The sequence below is a fragment of the Ochotona princeps genome, chromosome 8, assembly GCF_030435755.1.
Source record: "Ochotona princeps isolate mOchPri1 chromosome 8, mOchPri1.hap1, whole genome shotgun sequence".
NCBI classification, from domain to species: Eukaryota; Metazoa; Chordata; class Mammalia; order Lagomorpha; family Ochotonidae; genus Ochotona; species Ochotona princeps.
This window is the reverse complement of record NC_080839.1, coordinates 47303733-47319420: the sequence shown is the minus strand read 5'-3', so window position 1 is coordinate 47319420 and position 15688 is coordinate 47303733. Positions and strand designations below refer to the sequence as shown.

General features: G+C 54.5%; 1 protein-coding gene across 1 annotated transcript in view; it reads left to right on the top strand.

Annotated features, from left to right (window-relative positions):
• The window catches only part of TTC7A (tetratricopeptide repeat domain 7A), a 95513-nt gene that overhangs the window by 59460 nt on the left and 20365 nt on the right, over positions 1–15688 (top strand). The window contains exons 12-15 of the mRNA XM_058667982.1: positions 1301–1418; positions 2981–3038; positions 4147–4219; positions 5700–5860. Coding sequence (XP_058523965.1) covers positions 1301–1418; positions 2981–3038; positions 4147–4219; positions 5700–5860 — 410 coding nt within the window. The remainder of the gene's footprint in view (positions 1–1300; positions 1419–2980; positions 3039–4146; positions 4220–5699; positions 5861–15688) is intronic.

Below are 15688 nucleotides of genomic sequence, written 5' to 3'. Positions count from 1 at the left end.
CTCTAGCAAAGGGGCAAAGTCAAACTCCCAGGGACCTTGGGGTGCCCACTCTGACCTTAGATGAAGGAAAGTAGTGCACTCTGAAGATTTTCAGTTCTATTATTATCATTTGCTGTGATAGCATCCCTCTCCTTGGCTGGTGGGTCAGAGCAGTTGTGTGTTTGAAGGCTGTGTACCACTGCATTGTGTGTTGTCATGCCCACTAGAATGACTGACATGACCTGTCCGTGGTCTCTGCAGTGGCTACACCTACAGAAGGCTGGCTTCGCAGTGCAGTAAGAGAAACCCAAATGGCATTGGCCATGCAGGGGAAATGGTGTGTGGAAGTCTCCAGAGCCACATATGCCCCTTTGTACAGAGTTCTCTGCCTCTTCAGTCACCGCAGCTGTGCTCACCGCAGCTGTGCCACAGCCCAGCACCCCACCCCATCCCAGGGTCTCAGTTCCAGGCTCCAGAGAGAATAATTCCACTGGCCCCACACACTCCCAGCTGTGGGCACAGGATGTAGAGATGCACAGAATCACCCCTCTTCTGTCAGGGATAGCATGGAGAATGCGATACGCCCAGGCTTGGTGCCAGAACAACAGCGTGGGGTTGGACCGGGATCCCCAGGTGACTGACACTGGGAGCCTGTGCCTGAAGAAGACACCATGTGATGGCTTCTTGATTGGTTGAGAGGGAGTAAGGCATGACTGAGGTCACCCCCACCAACCCTGGCTGTCCTCCAGCTCCCCAATCTGCCCCTCTGCCTGTCCATGTGACATGGGATGTTGCATGCCGCGTGACTTATGCTTGTTGCTCTGTTTCCAACTGGAACGAGCTTCGTGTTCCCAGGACAGAAACAGCCCCAGGCCTTTTTCCCCTGAAAGTTGTCAGACAAGCAGGAGGGAGCACTCGGACAGAGCCAGGGTGGCAACCTGCCCACTGCACAGAGCTGGCACGTGTTCCCAAGGCCCAGCCCCCAGCCCTGACTCACCCACCGCCCACCCTCTGCTGAATAGGGTGGATATGGGCCCAGGCTACTGCAGAGGCCACATGGGGGAGGGCTTGGCACTGGGACATGGAGAGCAGGAAGCTGGTCCCTATGACCTTGGCATCAGGCCTCTCTGAGGGGAACAGGCCCAGAGAGTAGCTGGCAAGTTGTGCGGCTGTGACAAGTCACTTGAGCTCTGTAGTCATGCTGCCCACCTACAAGGAATCTCTTGGCTTGTGGTGTCCCAGGCTGGTGGATCTGTGTCACCTGCCATCCATAGTGACCTCTCTCTCTCTCTCTCTTTCTCTCTGCATCTCGTCTTTGCAGCTGGAGGAGGCGGAGCGCTTCGCCCTGATGGTGACTGACCGTGGGGAGGAAGTTGGCGAGTTCCTCCCCAAGGGCTACTTGGCACTGGGGCTCACCTATAGCCTGCAGGCCAGTGATGGTAAGTGCCGGGCCTCCAGAGGCCTCGGCCCATGGAGGACCCTGCCTTCCTGGGGTCATCTTGTCCAGCAGAAGTGCCATCTGCCACTGTCCACAGACACTGTCCACACTCAGGGATGAAGTACACATGCATGCAAACATACACCTGTGCCTCTTGGTCCCATTCCGCTCTTAGGCTCAGCCTGTCCGCACTCACCGACATGCCTTCCTCTCTCCTCTTCATGGGCCCAGTTCTCATGTTGCAAGGGCCAGCCATGCCCACTCAGGCTTCCTGCAAGGCGCTGGATGCTGTCTCATGTGGGTTTCTTCACTCTGGTTCTCATGGGCCTGCATTTACCCTCTGCACTACTGTGACTTGCTGGTTTTGTTTGAGATTAATTTGAAGGCAGAGTGACAGAAATAGCAAGATCTTCCATCTAATAGTTCATTCTCCATGTGGTTACAATGGCCAGGGCCGGAGCCAGGCTGAAGCCAAGAGCCTACAACTCCATTCAGGTGCCTACCACATGGGTGGCAGGGACCCAGGTACTTGGTCTGTCTTCTGCTGCCTTCCTGGACGCATTCACGGGGAGCTGGGTGAGAAGCAGAGCAACCAGGATTCTAACCAGCACTCATGGGATGCTGGCATCACAGGCAGTGGCTTAACCTGCTGCGTCTTTTTGCGTTCTACTGTACATGTGGCTTGGTGCTGGGGGCACACAGTAGGTGCTCAGTAAATGCTTGTGCTGATGACTTCCATATCCTGCCAAGCCTGCCAGCTCTGCCCTGTGTCTCCCCCATCCATCAGCTGCCCCTGAGGGTGTGTCCTTGCAGCCTTGAGGTTGTTCCAGACCTGGACCAGGAATGGACCCTTCCCCACCAGGTACCTGAACGTTGGCATTGTCTTGTCCAAACGAGTAAGAAACCATATGAGAGAGCCTGGCTCAGTGCCAACGCCCTGTTCTTCAACACTTTTGATCACGGTGTCTTCAGGTGTTGTTGAACCCAGTGGTCAAGTGAGCGAGTCCCCAGTACCTTTCTAGACAACTTTCCATACAGGGCTGCTCTGACGATGCTCTGTGCCTGCTTCTCACCGGTGGAATTCTGACCAGGTCTGCGGTGGGGCCTGACGCAGACAGGTGAATGTTTCCCAGGCCTCTCAGCATGCAGCCAAGCTGAGAACATCTGCTCTGCTGTATTTTAGATCTAATACAATTTGCTCAGAAGGTACCTGACGTGTGATGAAGCTAAGTCTCCAGGGAAAGTTAAGTCCAGGAAGGCAGGTGGCTTATGTCCTGGGTGGGACACATAGGTCATGAATTCCCTCCGGGTTTGTGCCTTTGGGAGGGTTGGGTTGGCCAGCTGATGGAGAAGGCCTTGGAATAGAAGGAGCTGGCATGGCAAGAGCTGTGCTGGGTGCCCAGGGCCACAGACTGCATTAGCCAGGGCTGCTGCACGTGAAAGTTTCCAGACAGGGCTCTGGAGAGGCCTCTGCTGGCAGAGCTTGCCCTGGGGATGGGGCCAGGGCTAGGCAGCTTCTCTTCAGCCCCTCTGATGTCCCAGCCTCCATTCTGTCTCTTGCAGCCACCCTGAAGGCCAAGCAAGATGAATTACACCGGAAGGCGCTGCAGACACTGGAGAGGTGAGGACTTGCCGTCTGTGGCTTTTGGTGCCACCGGGTGGCATGGGTCCCTGATACAGAGCAGCTGACACTCTGTAAGGTTATGCCCAGCTAGCAGGGACAGCCCTTTGGGCTCTGACAGGCAATTGAGCCCCACCCTTAGCCCTGGACCTCTGGCCTGGGAGACTGAGGGCCACCTCCACTGTGAGCCAGCAGCAGACACCAGGTTTAGCTCCCAACCTCGAGGGGGATCGGGGTTCCAATGTGAGGCCCCTAAGCCATTGCTGCTGTGATCATCACAGTAGATGAAGTAGGAACAGCACCTTGCAGGGTATCTCACATGTAGCAGGGGCTCCGACATGTCTTTTTCCTGCTTCTAGCCACTCCACTACCAGCCTGGCAGCCAGACCAGAGTCAGGGAAGGAGCCAGAAGCACACAGGCTGCCCTCCCCAAGCTCATCTGTGCCCAGCCACTTCTGTACCCTCTTCTTCCTCTGTCCTGCTCCACTCCTTCCCTCCTGTGCCCCCTGCAGGTGTCTTGCTCCCTCCTGAAGTACCACTGTTGTGGACAGGGCCTGGCCTGGGCCCTTTTTGCCAGCTGTGATGTTCAAAGTTAAGGAGACAGTGGCCAGAGATACAGTCCCAGCTGACCTCTCTGAGCTGCAGGGAATGGGCGCATTTCTTGCCCCTGGTTCTCCATTTCCAAGGCTTTTCACCTAGAGACCATTTCTGGGGCTTCATGATTCAGGGATGGGATGCACCTCTGTCTACAGTGACGAGCCCATAGCCAGGCTGGCAGGTGCTCTGAGCAGGGGCTGGCCCTGTGGGAGTACATACTATCATTCTGCACCCCCTAATGCACCTCCTTCGGGGTCTGTGACCTCAGGGGTGCTGTCCCAGATAATCCCTACCTACCTTCACTAAGCTGTCCCTCTCCAAAACACTGTCCCCTGCTCAGGGCTGTGTGCGGCCTTCTGCATGAGCTGTCATTTGCCCATTGACCCTTCCAAGCCAGAGCCTGGCAGAATCCACTGCCTCCTCTACCCCTAGATGTGGTTCACAATCTCAAGTCACATGCTGGTGGCTCAACGCTTAGTGACCGACCCTGTTGCTCCCTGTCTCCATGTAGAGCCCAGCAGCTGGCACCTGACGATCCCCAGGTCATCCTGTATGTCTCCCTGCAGCTGGCCCTCGTCCGCCAGGTAAGTTGTCACTGTTCCTAACTGTTGAGCTGTCACCAGCTTGTCCAGGCGCTTCCCAACCCCTGGCACTGTTGAGTGGCCTTCTTGTCACATGACTGCTGCTCTGGGCACACAGGCATCTCCCAAGCAGGACTTCTCAGGAGGCCTCGGCCCATTGCGCACTAGCCCCGGGCTCCCTCAGCACAGGGAAGGTGATCCATAAGCATGGTGGTCCCAAGGTTGGCTTTAACCCTCTGGCGGCTGGCATGCCAGTTTGCAAGAAGATGAAATTCAGAGCAGCAGGAATTGCAGGGACAGAGGCCAGTGGATGGCAGAGCCACCTCTCTGAGCCGGGCTGTGGAGGCTGAGGCTGCCTCATAGCACTCACAGCCTCACAGCCAGCACTGCACAAGCACTCACAGCACTCACAGCCTCACAGCCAGCACTGCACAAGCCACCACTCCTTGGGCCCGAGCAGCCAGCCAGCTGGGAACTCGTGAATGAGTTTCCATTGCCGCCTGCCAAACGGGCTCGCGCTCTCTCTCTCTCTCTCTCTCTCTCTCTCTCTCTCTCTCTCTCTCTCTTCTTTTAAAATTTATTAATTTATTTGAAAAGCAGAGTTAGATAGACCTTCCACCTGGTTCACTCCCCAAATGACTATAGTGACCAAAGCTGAAATGGTCCAAAAACCAGGAGCCAGGAGCTTCCTCCAGGAATCCCATGTGGATGTAAGGGCCCAAGCACTGGGTCATCTTGTGCAGCTTTGCCAAGCATAGTAACAGGGAGCTGGATGGGAAGTGGTGCAACTGGAACTGGAACCGGCACCTGTATGAGATGCCTGCACTGTAAGTGGCAGTTTTATCAGCTGCACCATGGCACCGGCCCTGCTCCTCACTCCTTGTACTTGGGGAAACCAAGCTGATCTGGGAGCTATTCTTGTACTTATCACCCTCCCACACCACCACCTGACTAGCAGTAGCTGGGTAGGGGAGACAAGCAGAAAGTCTGGGGACCCCTCTGGAGGTGCTAACTAAGATGGCCTCTTCAGGAAAGCTGAGTATCATGGATCATTTACATCCCCAACTGGGTCCAACTTGGAGCAGGGATCTGCACGGACCACCATGTCAGGCAGCAGGGAGCAGCTATGTGTCTTGGCCACAGGACTGCCCCCCCATGGGATGTGCTGGCGGGGGGAGGGGTTGGTAGACCTCGTGAACTTGTTCCCACTGGCCAACAGGGCCACGGCCACAGTTACACATCACAGATGCCCTCCGCAGCCAGATGCAGGCTGAGGTTAGGGTCCCCACCCAGAGGGGCAGGAGGTCCATGTGGGGCAGCAGAGCTGTCTCACCAAAGGTGGGGCGGTGGCAAGGGGTGTTTGCTCGCCGTACCTTCCCTGCCCCCAGTACCCAACTGGGGCTCGCCTGGGATGACCTCATTGTGGGACAGCTGGCACTGGAGTCCAGGGAATGGCCCCTGAGCTGGCTGGTTGCCTCGGCAGATCTCCAAGGCCATGGAGCAGCTGCAGGAGGCCCTGACGGTGTGCAGGGACAATGCCAATGCCCTCCACCTGCTGGCCCTGCTCTTCTCTGCCCAGAAGCACCACCAGCACGCCCTGGATGTCATCAACATGGCCATCACCGAGCACCCCGAGAATTTCAAGTGAGTTCCCTGGGGACACTGCCGGGCTGGGAGCTGGCTGGGGGTTGGCTGGTGACTGAAGCGCATAGTGAGATGAAAAGGGAACAACCTGTAGCGGGGGTTACTGGCTGTAGTGCCCTGCCCTGGGCTCTGCATGAGCCCCGTGGGAACCCCCAACTTACATAGTTTAATTCCAAGGAGGGGATTCTAACTCTGGCTGGCCTGGAAGACACCAAGGCAGCCAACCCCTTGCCTCCATGCAGGCTGCCACGTCCTCTTTGGGGCAGTTGGAGAGGGCATTGTCTCCCTCAGGGTGGCCCTGCTCCTCCATAGCCCCTTGTTACCCCATCAGCTAGATGCCCTGCTTCTTGACAGGATTCAGATACACTTGGCTCAGGCAGCAGTGGGTGAGACAGGACTGGGCTCTCCTACCCCCATCTATTACAGAAGACCTGCTGCCACCTAGCCTGGCCCCTAGGGAGCACGAGCCGTGTGGGCCCATGGAAGCAGGGCACTGTCACTCCATGAAGGGGATCAATGGGAGGACATCTTTTGGTCCCTACCCTCCTTCCCTCAGGGGCGGTTGATTCTGGTTCACAGTTGACAGGCTTTGTTTGAATTATGAGATTCCAGAAGGAAGGGCTGCTGACTCCCACCTGTCCCACTGTGGGGTGTGGAGGAAGGTCAGGCAGACCCTGTCTGTGGCTATCCACTGCAAGGGACAGGAGGAAACCTGACCCTGATGACTCCCACGGGGCCCGTGGCCTTGGGCCCTCAGCGGACACTGCAGGCAGTTCTACATTGTGGCTTTCTTGGGGTACTGAGGAAGGCTGAGCCCCACAGGCTCCAGAAGGATGCTTTGCACACATTGAGTTTTGCTAAAGGTGGGAACTCTGGTGAATGCCACCTAGGGTGGGCATCATGCTACTGATCAGCCTGCTGTGCAGCCCCAGGACGCTGACCCTCCACCTGCAGCATGTTGACCCCTGACACCTCCATGTTACCGTATCCTGACTCAGGCAGAAACCAGCTGCTCATAGCCAGGCATAAGCAGTGTGTGAAGCCAACTGGACAAAGCCTCCCCGGGTTCAGACTCAACCTGGGAGTAACCATTAAGATTCACTTTAAAAGGCATGTGATGTAGCTTTAGACAGATGAAAGTGAGTGTGAGTAGATATCAGTTACCTGTCTCAAAATCCCAAGTTCAATGCAACAAGACTGGGTGTGACATTTTGTTTTTAATTTTCGAATGACAGTGCATAGAAGACGAAGGTTTTTGGCTCTCAGGGCCAGTGCCTTGCTTTTTCGTCTAGACTCCATCGACATGCTTGTCTGGCAGAATGTGACTCATTTCTGTGGCATGAATGTGTGTGTTGGCTTTGTTTATTAGACTTCAGCGGGGACGGAACCATTGAAAAGAAAGGCTTAGACAGGTTGGGTGGGGAGAGGGCAAGGGTCCTGCCCCCAAGTTCTGAGTGTGTAGGGCAGAAGCAGCACAAGGCTGGTGTTTTCTTTGCACAAAATCTCACATGGCCATTGGGGAGGGAGCAGGGCTGCTGTGCTGAAAGCAAAGCTGTCTTCCCCCGACCCCCCAGCATTTGGCCCTTCTTCCTAGATCCATTCCAGTTCGACACCCTTCCCTTACTGAGGCCAGCACCTTGCCGCTCACTTCCTAACGCTGAGCTGTGTGCTCTCGGCCAACACAGAGGTGCCTCTCCTGGCTTGGGCAGCATGGCTAACTCTGCTTTTTACAACTGCGACTAATCCAAGCTGTGAATCTTCCCAGTATATTGCACCATCTCCTTGCTTCCTCTACCTTCCCAGGCTTTGACCAGACAGCCATCGTCTGTCCTTCTTGGGCTGTATGTGTGTCCTCAGCTGCTACCCTCCCCTGCACCCCTGCCACAGGAAATGCTCTACTGAAAGTCTTCCTAGGCCTTAAGGTTGATAACAGCCTTAGGAGGCCCACGAACTAGAACATTCTGTGCACACATCCAGGAAGATGGCTTTCTGTGGATCTTCAGAGGAAGCCTAGCCCCAGCAGAGGAAAGGAGCACGGTGTAGGTCATGCCATTTGTCCTTGTGCAACCCAGCCGGGCCCCTGCAGGGAGCAGCCTGGAAGGCAGTGTCCCCGCTTCTGCAGGCAGAATTCTAAAGGGCTGCCTCTGCCGTGGGAACAGTTCACCAGGGCTGACCTCCCACAGGGGCTGCAGAAGCTGTGAGCGGGGAGAGGGGGTCTCTGAAATCAGACAGATAGGCCTTCAAGTCCTAGCTCCTGCAGCCCCCAACCTGTTCTGTTCTTGTCACCACAGAGTGGTGTGCTGCCACAGGCTTGGGGACCAGCATGTGCCATGCCCAGTAGTGCCTCACTTTTCCTCGTCCACTTGCCTGGGGACAGTGAGGGCAGAGAATGAGCGGGAAATGGGCTCTTCACCTTGGGTCCTGTCTCCAGCTCCAGAAAGCAGTGCGCTGTGCTGGCCACCCAACTGGGAGATCCCCAACTGGGAGATCCCCGGGGGCGGCTAGCCTGCGTCAGAGAATCCATCGCTGTTGTTCTAAGCCAAACAGAAAAACAAATCTACGAGAGTATTTCAAAAAGTGAGTGGGAAAATTGAATTGAAAGGAAAGTTCATTTTAGTGCAAAAGAAATTTTGAAATTTGTGTTGGCTTTTGTAATTATACATTTTCCCTGAATGCTTTAAACACTTTTGTGGTTGGGCTGGAGGCTGAGGTGGAGGAGGCAGAGCCGCTAGGGGAGACCTTGAGTCTTTGCAAATAGGCCTGCATGATGCCCCATACCAATGAAGCCCTGAGGTGCAGAAACCCATGGATTAATCAGAAATGTCACTGAGTCCATTACAGGTCAGGGATGGCAGAAAAATATCATTGCTGTTGGATTGGCACCGCGGCTGCTCCCTCATTGGGAACCGGCCGCATGCTGCTGCAGCTGTTGCCAAGGAAGTTAAACAGTTGCTGCAGTAAATCTTGGCGCAGCAGCAAAACAACACAAAACAGACCCTCTTTACCCCAACCACATTGTCATCAACCTGGTCTAGATGCAATCTAGTCCCAAGCTTTCTCCCATTGAGCAACTTGCAGATGCTGCCTTGGTGGCCACAGCCTTTCAGAACCTTCTTCCACCTGCAGAAGTCCTCAGGGATTTGAATCTCAGAGCCTGCCTCAATGAAAGAAGCTGGCAGGCCAGTGTTGCCATGTGAGCCTGAGCTGGTGTAGAGAAGAAAGCTGTTAGGTGGATGGATCCCTGTCTATAGGCACTTATCTTGTGTGAGACACACAGTGAGGTCCTAGCCCCGTGTTGCACCTGTCACATGTGCCACCTGCAGTGTACCTCCTCTCCTTCCTCTGGTTTTTTTTGTTTGTTTGTTTGTTTGTTTGCTTGTTTGTTTTACTTCGACTTAGCTTCCCTCCGCCTCCCAGGTCAGTTAGGAGACCAGACAAGAGAAGGGCACACAGCCAGTTGTTGGCCACGCCCAGGGTGACAGTGTGCAGAGCCACAGCTAGCACTGACTGGAAACTGGGACCCCAGGGGGACCATGTGTAGGCTGGGCCAGGAGGTAGAAATGAGAGGTGTTCCCATGGGACCCTGAACAGAGGAGTGGGATGGTCTTGGGGACAAGGGATTTTAAATCCTCAGCTAACCTCAGGATCACCATTCCTATACCAGCTTGCTTAGGAGGGGTGTCAAACCTTTGCACATGCTTCTGAATTCAGGGTTGAAAAGCAAAGCAACGATCTTGATTTCCATGCTGTGGGATGACCTTTTATTAATGGAGCTCAGGTTTAAAAAGGCAGAGACGTGATGAAGTGATCCTGATGGCTCTGAAGGGACAACGTGAACTAGCACGATGGGAACCAGACACCCCAAGAGGCTTTTAACTAAGCCCTGGACGCGTGTGCCTACTGGGCTGTCCCTGGCCAGCCTGCTTGAGGTCCAGGCCTGCAGCAGGGCTTGGGGCAGCCTCCTTGTCAGGAACGTGAGAGGTCTCATGCAAGCGGAGGTGCCTTTCTAGTCCTTTCTTTCATTTTGAATGTGGGAGGCAGCTGATAGATCCAACCAGGGAGGGGCAGGAATAGGGGTCATGGAGCCTGGGCCATGGGCCCACTGATCAGCGTCCCTCCCAAAGCCCTGGGATCCACAGGGTGCTGGTTTTAGGTAACAGATTCCTTGTGCTTTAATCAGCCTGCTTGTAGCAAAGGTCACCATGGTAACCAAACAAAGTTCCTGGGCTAATGATGGGAGCTTTCCAGTTACCAGCCTGTCCGTCACAGATCCCGCCCCAGGCTGGCAGCTGGCCAGGCTAGCTTGCAAAGCCTGGGCCACACATGGGGCAACAGAGGGGCCCATGGCTTCCTTTTGTCTTTCCACAGCAGGCAAGGCTGCCTCCTGCCACCCCTGACATTGCTATGGCAGGGTCAGCCCTGGTGCCTGGGGACATGGTAGATCCAGGGAGGCAGGGGAGACAGTGTGGGAGTCTAGAGGCACTCTCCCGCAAGCCGTCCATGTGACCCTGTCCATAAGTGGCCTGTGTCACCCTCAGGAAACCTAAATGTTCTGGGAACTTCCCAGGCTGAGCCCTAAGCATTAGCTGGAGCCAGAACATGGCTGAATCCCATTAAGGCCGTCCTGTCTTACCTTTCCATCATGTTGCGTGTGAGCGCTGCCTAGCGTGCAGCCTGCTGAGCAAGAGGGGATCCAAGTCCTGGGACATGGGTCAGCATTTCGGCCTTAAACCCTTTGTGTTTATTTGATGGTTCTTAGTAGGGACTTGTAGTACATCAAAAGGATGCTTAAAATACCAACGCTCTGGTGATGGGTAGAATCAAAGGTATTAACACAAACATAGTTCATCACTCTGCCTGGTTCGTTAAACATATCTGGTGGACACAGCCTCTCTCTGCGCAGGACACCAGCCCTCGGCCAAGCTGGCAGCCTGTGCAGCCCAGGGAAGTGCTAATCCCGATGTAGCACTGGCAGCACTGGGACCTTCTCAGAGGTCAACTGCTTCTCAGTTCAGTGCTTCCCTTCAGTGCTGGTCCCTTGAGGAGCCCTGTGATCCCCACCCCCACCCCATATGTGACATGTGCAGGTTGTTGAGACACAGTGCTCACTCTCCTGTTTGAGGTCTGCCTGCTTTCTTTTTTTTTTTTAAGAATGTAAACCCATATTTATTTACTAGCACTGTTAAAACATTACACAAAACACATTCAAGTGGCAAGTAATTATAATGCAAGCCCTTGCATGGCAATCCAAATTTATTGAACTACTGATGCTAAGTTATACAAAATTGCACCACTTTAATTAAGGCTTTTAGTTTACATTTGGCCACCTCAAAGTAGTTGTAACATCAGGTTGGTCAATTTAAATACTGTGGCTCCCTGTTGGATAGGAGGTCTGCCTGCTTTCAAGCCAAGAGGGTAGGTAACATCGCTTGTTCAGTTTGTCTGAGAAACAGAAGAAGGGAAGCGGGGTTTTTCCAAAGGAATTCTTCATTGGTCTTCACAGGTGGTCCTAGTCCTTGGCTGTCTGACAGCACAACAGGACCCGGGGGCAGGTACTGTGGCTTGAGTCTGCCTTCAGCCCCTGGGAGAAGGCTGTTCCCACAAGTCAAGCTGCCCCCCAACCCCACCCTGCTCCACAAGAGACTGCCCACCACCTTGACCTTTGTTTTTTCATGTCTCCTACCAAATCATGGACCTGCCTTGGGTCTCCCCCGCCCTCACCAAGGGCTGTGTTTGGAAGTTCTTCAGCCTGAATGGTGAAGGAAAACCTTGTGTGGTTGGCACTTGTTTCTGGAGGTCAGCTGAAGGGGCCTGGAGGTGGCCAGCTGCCAAAGGAAATTGAGGCCTGGATGCTGGTGGGGTCAGCCGTCAGCCTGTGCAGAACACAGATGAGAAGGACAGACAGGGATGCTTTGTCCAGCTTGCCATGCTCCTGCTCCAGGGTCTGCCCATGGAAATGTGCAACTGGGAGCTGGGCAGAGCCTTTGAAGGAAGGAGGGGTGGGGCTTGTACAGCTGCTCTGTGTAGCCTCAGAGCTGGGGTATGTTGTTGTAGGGCAGACCGTGGGGCCTCAAAGCAGATGGGAGTGGTCATCCCGAGGGAAACTGCCTTTCAGGGGTTGGGTCTTGGTCTTGCCAGGAGATGTGTAAGCTGGCACGGACACCACTCAGGAAGGGCTCTCCTGTCAGGTCCCTTTAAGGAATCAGGCCCTGGAGAGCACATGTGTGAGCATTCCTAGTTGATGGCATTGGTGGAGGCTCCCTCAGAGCCTAGCAGATCACTTGGCATCCCTGGTGTTCTGGCAGGGACTAACCACTCAGATGACCCCAGTAATAACAATCCCAGTGTTGCCCTTTCCCCTACCCCTATCTGTCCTGTGGGTGGGGCTCCACTCACAGCCTGTACTTCTGGCACCATCCAGCCCTGGAGGTACCCTGCAAGATGCTGTGGGATTCCTTTTGACGATTGCGCATGCTTGCGTGCAATGGACAAGAGCTGTGGACTTTGTGCTTTTGTAGCCCCTGTACCTCCCAGCTGGACCACTCCCTAAAGTGTTGTTTCATTCTTTGGTCTCCAGTCATATAGGACATCTTGTGGCCTCTGTTCTGCCTAACTCCCATTCTCCCCTCCCCACCATAGTGAGTCCCAGGCTGGGTACCCAGGACTGCCCCTCACCCTGGTTGGCCCTCAGATGAGAATGTGGATGAGAACACCATAGGCATTGTCGCAGCCCTCACCCCACCTCACTGTCATTTGGGTTTGATTGGTTTGGGGTTTTTGCAACATTCCTGATTCAAAAGTGAAACTCAAGGCTATGGCAGGTGTCTCCCTGATGAGTGATGGACCAGGAATCCAGGCCGGCTGCTGGGCCTGACAAATGGCTGCATTTGCATCCTTAGCTTCCTTAGCAACAGCGACAGCAACAACACACACAGGGCTGGTCTGGGCAGACACTGTGGCCAGCATTAGCTCACAGGTTCCTCCCAGTGACCTGAGAGGGCACCAACTGTCCTTCCCACTTCACAGAGAGGCCAAGTGAGCAGCTGCCTGCAGCGGGGGCTGCACCCATAAGACTGAGTTAGGGCCTGTGTGGATGGAAGGAACACTTTATTGTTGCCCAAAACCCTTACTGGGCTTCTATGCACCGTATTTCTATGTAACAATCTCAAGGCATGGAGTAGCTCTGATAAGGGAAGAAATTGAGGCTGTCAGGGTTTGGGTGGCTTCCCGGGCGTTAGGCACACTCTGCCTTTTGCCACCCAGTCTTGGTGTCACCCAGGAGGACGCTTACTGACCGTTGATTCCCTGTGCCATGCCCAGGCCCTGGCCTCCTGACCTAGGCGTTAAGACTTTCTAGAAGCATGGCTACCTGACTCAAAGAATAGCCTGCTTTTTCACTCAATTATATGTTTCCTATAAAAATAGAACTCTTCATTAAAACAGTGCCACACAGCCATGTGCTGGAATTGCTAATGACTGTCCTTTAAAGAGCTAGTACCCTCTTATGTGCATTTACCACACCTGCTGCCACCCTTCTGCTCCTACGGCCTGGAACCCTCCACCCCCAAGCTGGGCAGAGCCACTCAGGGCCAGGCAGATTCACAGAGTGGTGGTCCAGGAGGGCCGGCAGGGATAGGGAGTCCCCCTCGCTTGCTTAGTTTTCCAAGCCTCTGTGACTCAACTTCCTGTTTCCACACTGCAGTCAAGGTCTGCTGCCTGGTCTCAGAGCAGGTACTGGGCACACCAAGATAAGATCTGGTACCCATCCAAGAGTGGGGGAGGCAGGGCAGAGAGTGACAGCTGACCTTTCTCTGTGGCTTCCTGTGTACCAGGCACCGGCCAGACCGCTCCCTTTTCTTGTGTCCTCCCATTGGGCAGGGGTTTCAGCCTGCAGATCAAGAGCCAGCTGCCTCAGGTATAAGGCCATGACTGTGTTCAAGGATTGGTGGCAGGTGCAGCTTTTGGGAAACCAAAAGTAACAGTGTGGACCGCTATGCCTGAGGCCCACACACCCATGTCCTGCCCTGTGTCCCTCACTGCACATCCAGGAGAGCAGGTACCTGCAGTTTAAAGCAGGAGCACCTGGGTGAGCAACCAGGAAGGGCACCCAAGGACATCTGCTGAGCCAGAAACATCACCAGAATAGAATCTATTTAGGAAACAGAGGTTTTTTTGAGTTTTTTTTTTTTTTTTTTTATTGGAAAGGTGTATTTGCAGAGAGGAGGAGTGACAGAAAGATTTTCTATCTGCTGATTCACTCTCCAAGTGTCGCCAACAGCTGGAGCTAAAGCCAGAAGCCAGGAGCTTCTTCCAGGTCTCCCATATGGATGCAGGCTCCCAAGACTTTGAGCCATCCTCTGCTGCTTTTGCAGGCCACAAGCAGGGAGCTGGATGTGAAATGGAGCAGCCAGGACACGAACTGGTGCCCACATGGGATGTGGGTACTTGATGGTGGAGAATTAGTCTGTTGAGCCATGGTGCCAGCTCTAAAATTGGGGTTCTTCAGAGCATATTTGGGAAATCATGCCACCCATCTCTGGGGCAGCCCACCCTGAGGTCTTTCCTCTGAAAAGCAGTGGAAGTCTTGGTCTTTGCCTTGGAGTGTTAGTGCTACCGAGAAAGTCCAGGAGGAAGCAGGTGCCAACAGCCTCCTTGGGAACCTCCAGCAGCAGCCCCCAGCAGAGTTACTGGTACAGGCCAGGACATTTTACAGCAGAGCAGAGATACAGACCCATGACTTCCTACTTGGGAAGATGGCTGGCCAGATGCAAGCCAGCGAACAGACAGGCAGGTGGTTGGGGTGCATTGACTCTAACAGGGCTCTGCCCAAGGCAATCAAGCCTGTGTGGGCACCTCTAGCCCTACCCCTGGGCTCTGAAGTATGGAGTTGACCTGAGAGGTGGTGGGTCCCCACAGTGGTAGATGAGGTGAGCAGTTCCTGGCAGCAACATTCTGACAAGAAGTAGGGCACACTTGCTGTGCAGCTGGGACAGGCTGAGCACCTCGGGTGAGGGTGTCGCGCAGGCCTCGGCCTCTTCCCCAGCACCAGCAGGGGGACAGCCCTTGAGGTAGGACAGGCTTCCATTGCGCTCCTTCCATGTGCTCACTTCCACGTATTATACCAATAGTGATAGCCTGGCCTTAGAAGGCCTCAGTGTTTATTCAATGTGGGCTTCAACCACTTCAAAATCCAGAGACTTGCCTATAAGGGTCTAAGCTGAGGCTCCTTTGCTTCTGGGCCCCCAGCCCTGGAGCTCTGAGCAGCCCCCAACACCTATCCTCTTCAGGTCTTAGGCCCTAGGGGCAATGGGGAAGACCTCCTACCCAACTGGCCAAGCCTGCAAGCTGGAGGACTTGCTGAGAACCTGCAGGGGCTCTTGGCCTGGAAACCTGGGCAGGTGGACCCTGTGCTGGACAGCCAGATGTAGTGTGAGATTTCTCAGCTGCTGCTCAGGGATCATCCCAGGCCAGTCTCGTGGAAGTCCCGTGGGCAGGTGATTTCACTTCTGTTTGACCCGTGACATGCGCAGCGAGATGGTATCAGAGCTGGGACTTTGGCTTGGGTTTCTGGCTCACAGGTTAGCATCTGTTCACTGTGAGTGATGTGAGCAGGCTAAGTTTGAGGACACAAATGCAGGCGTTCCTCTGAGGCAATGGTTTTTCTCAGTGTGTGACTGGCTACACAAAGTTCCGGTCTCAGATTGTGCCCTCAGCTCTGCAGGTGATTTTGGCCATGCCCAGTGACCCTGCTGTGGACTGAAGAGGCCCCCTGGGCCCGGCCCAAGCAGGAGGAGCTTCCCTCTTCATGCCATGCCCAGAGCCTACAGC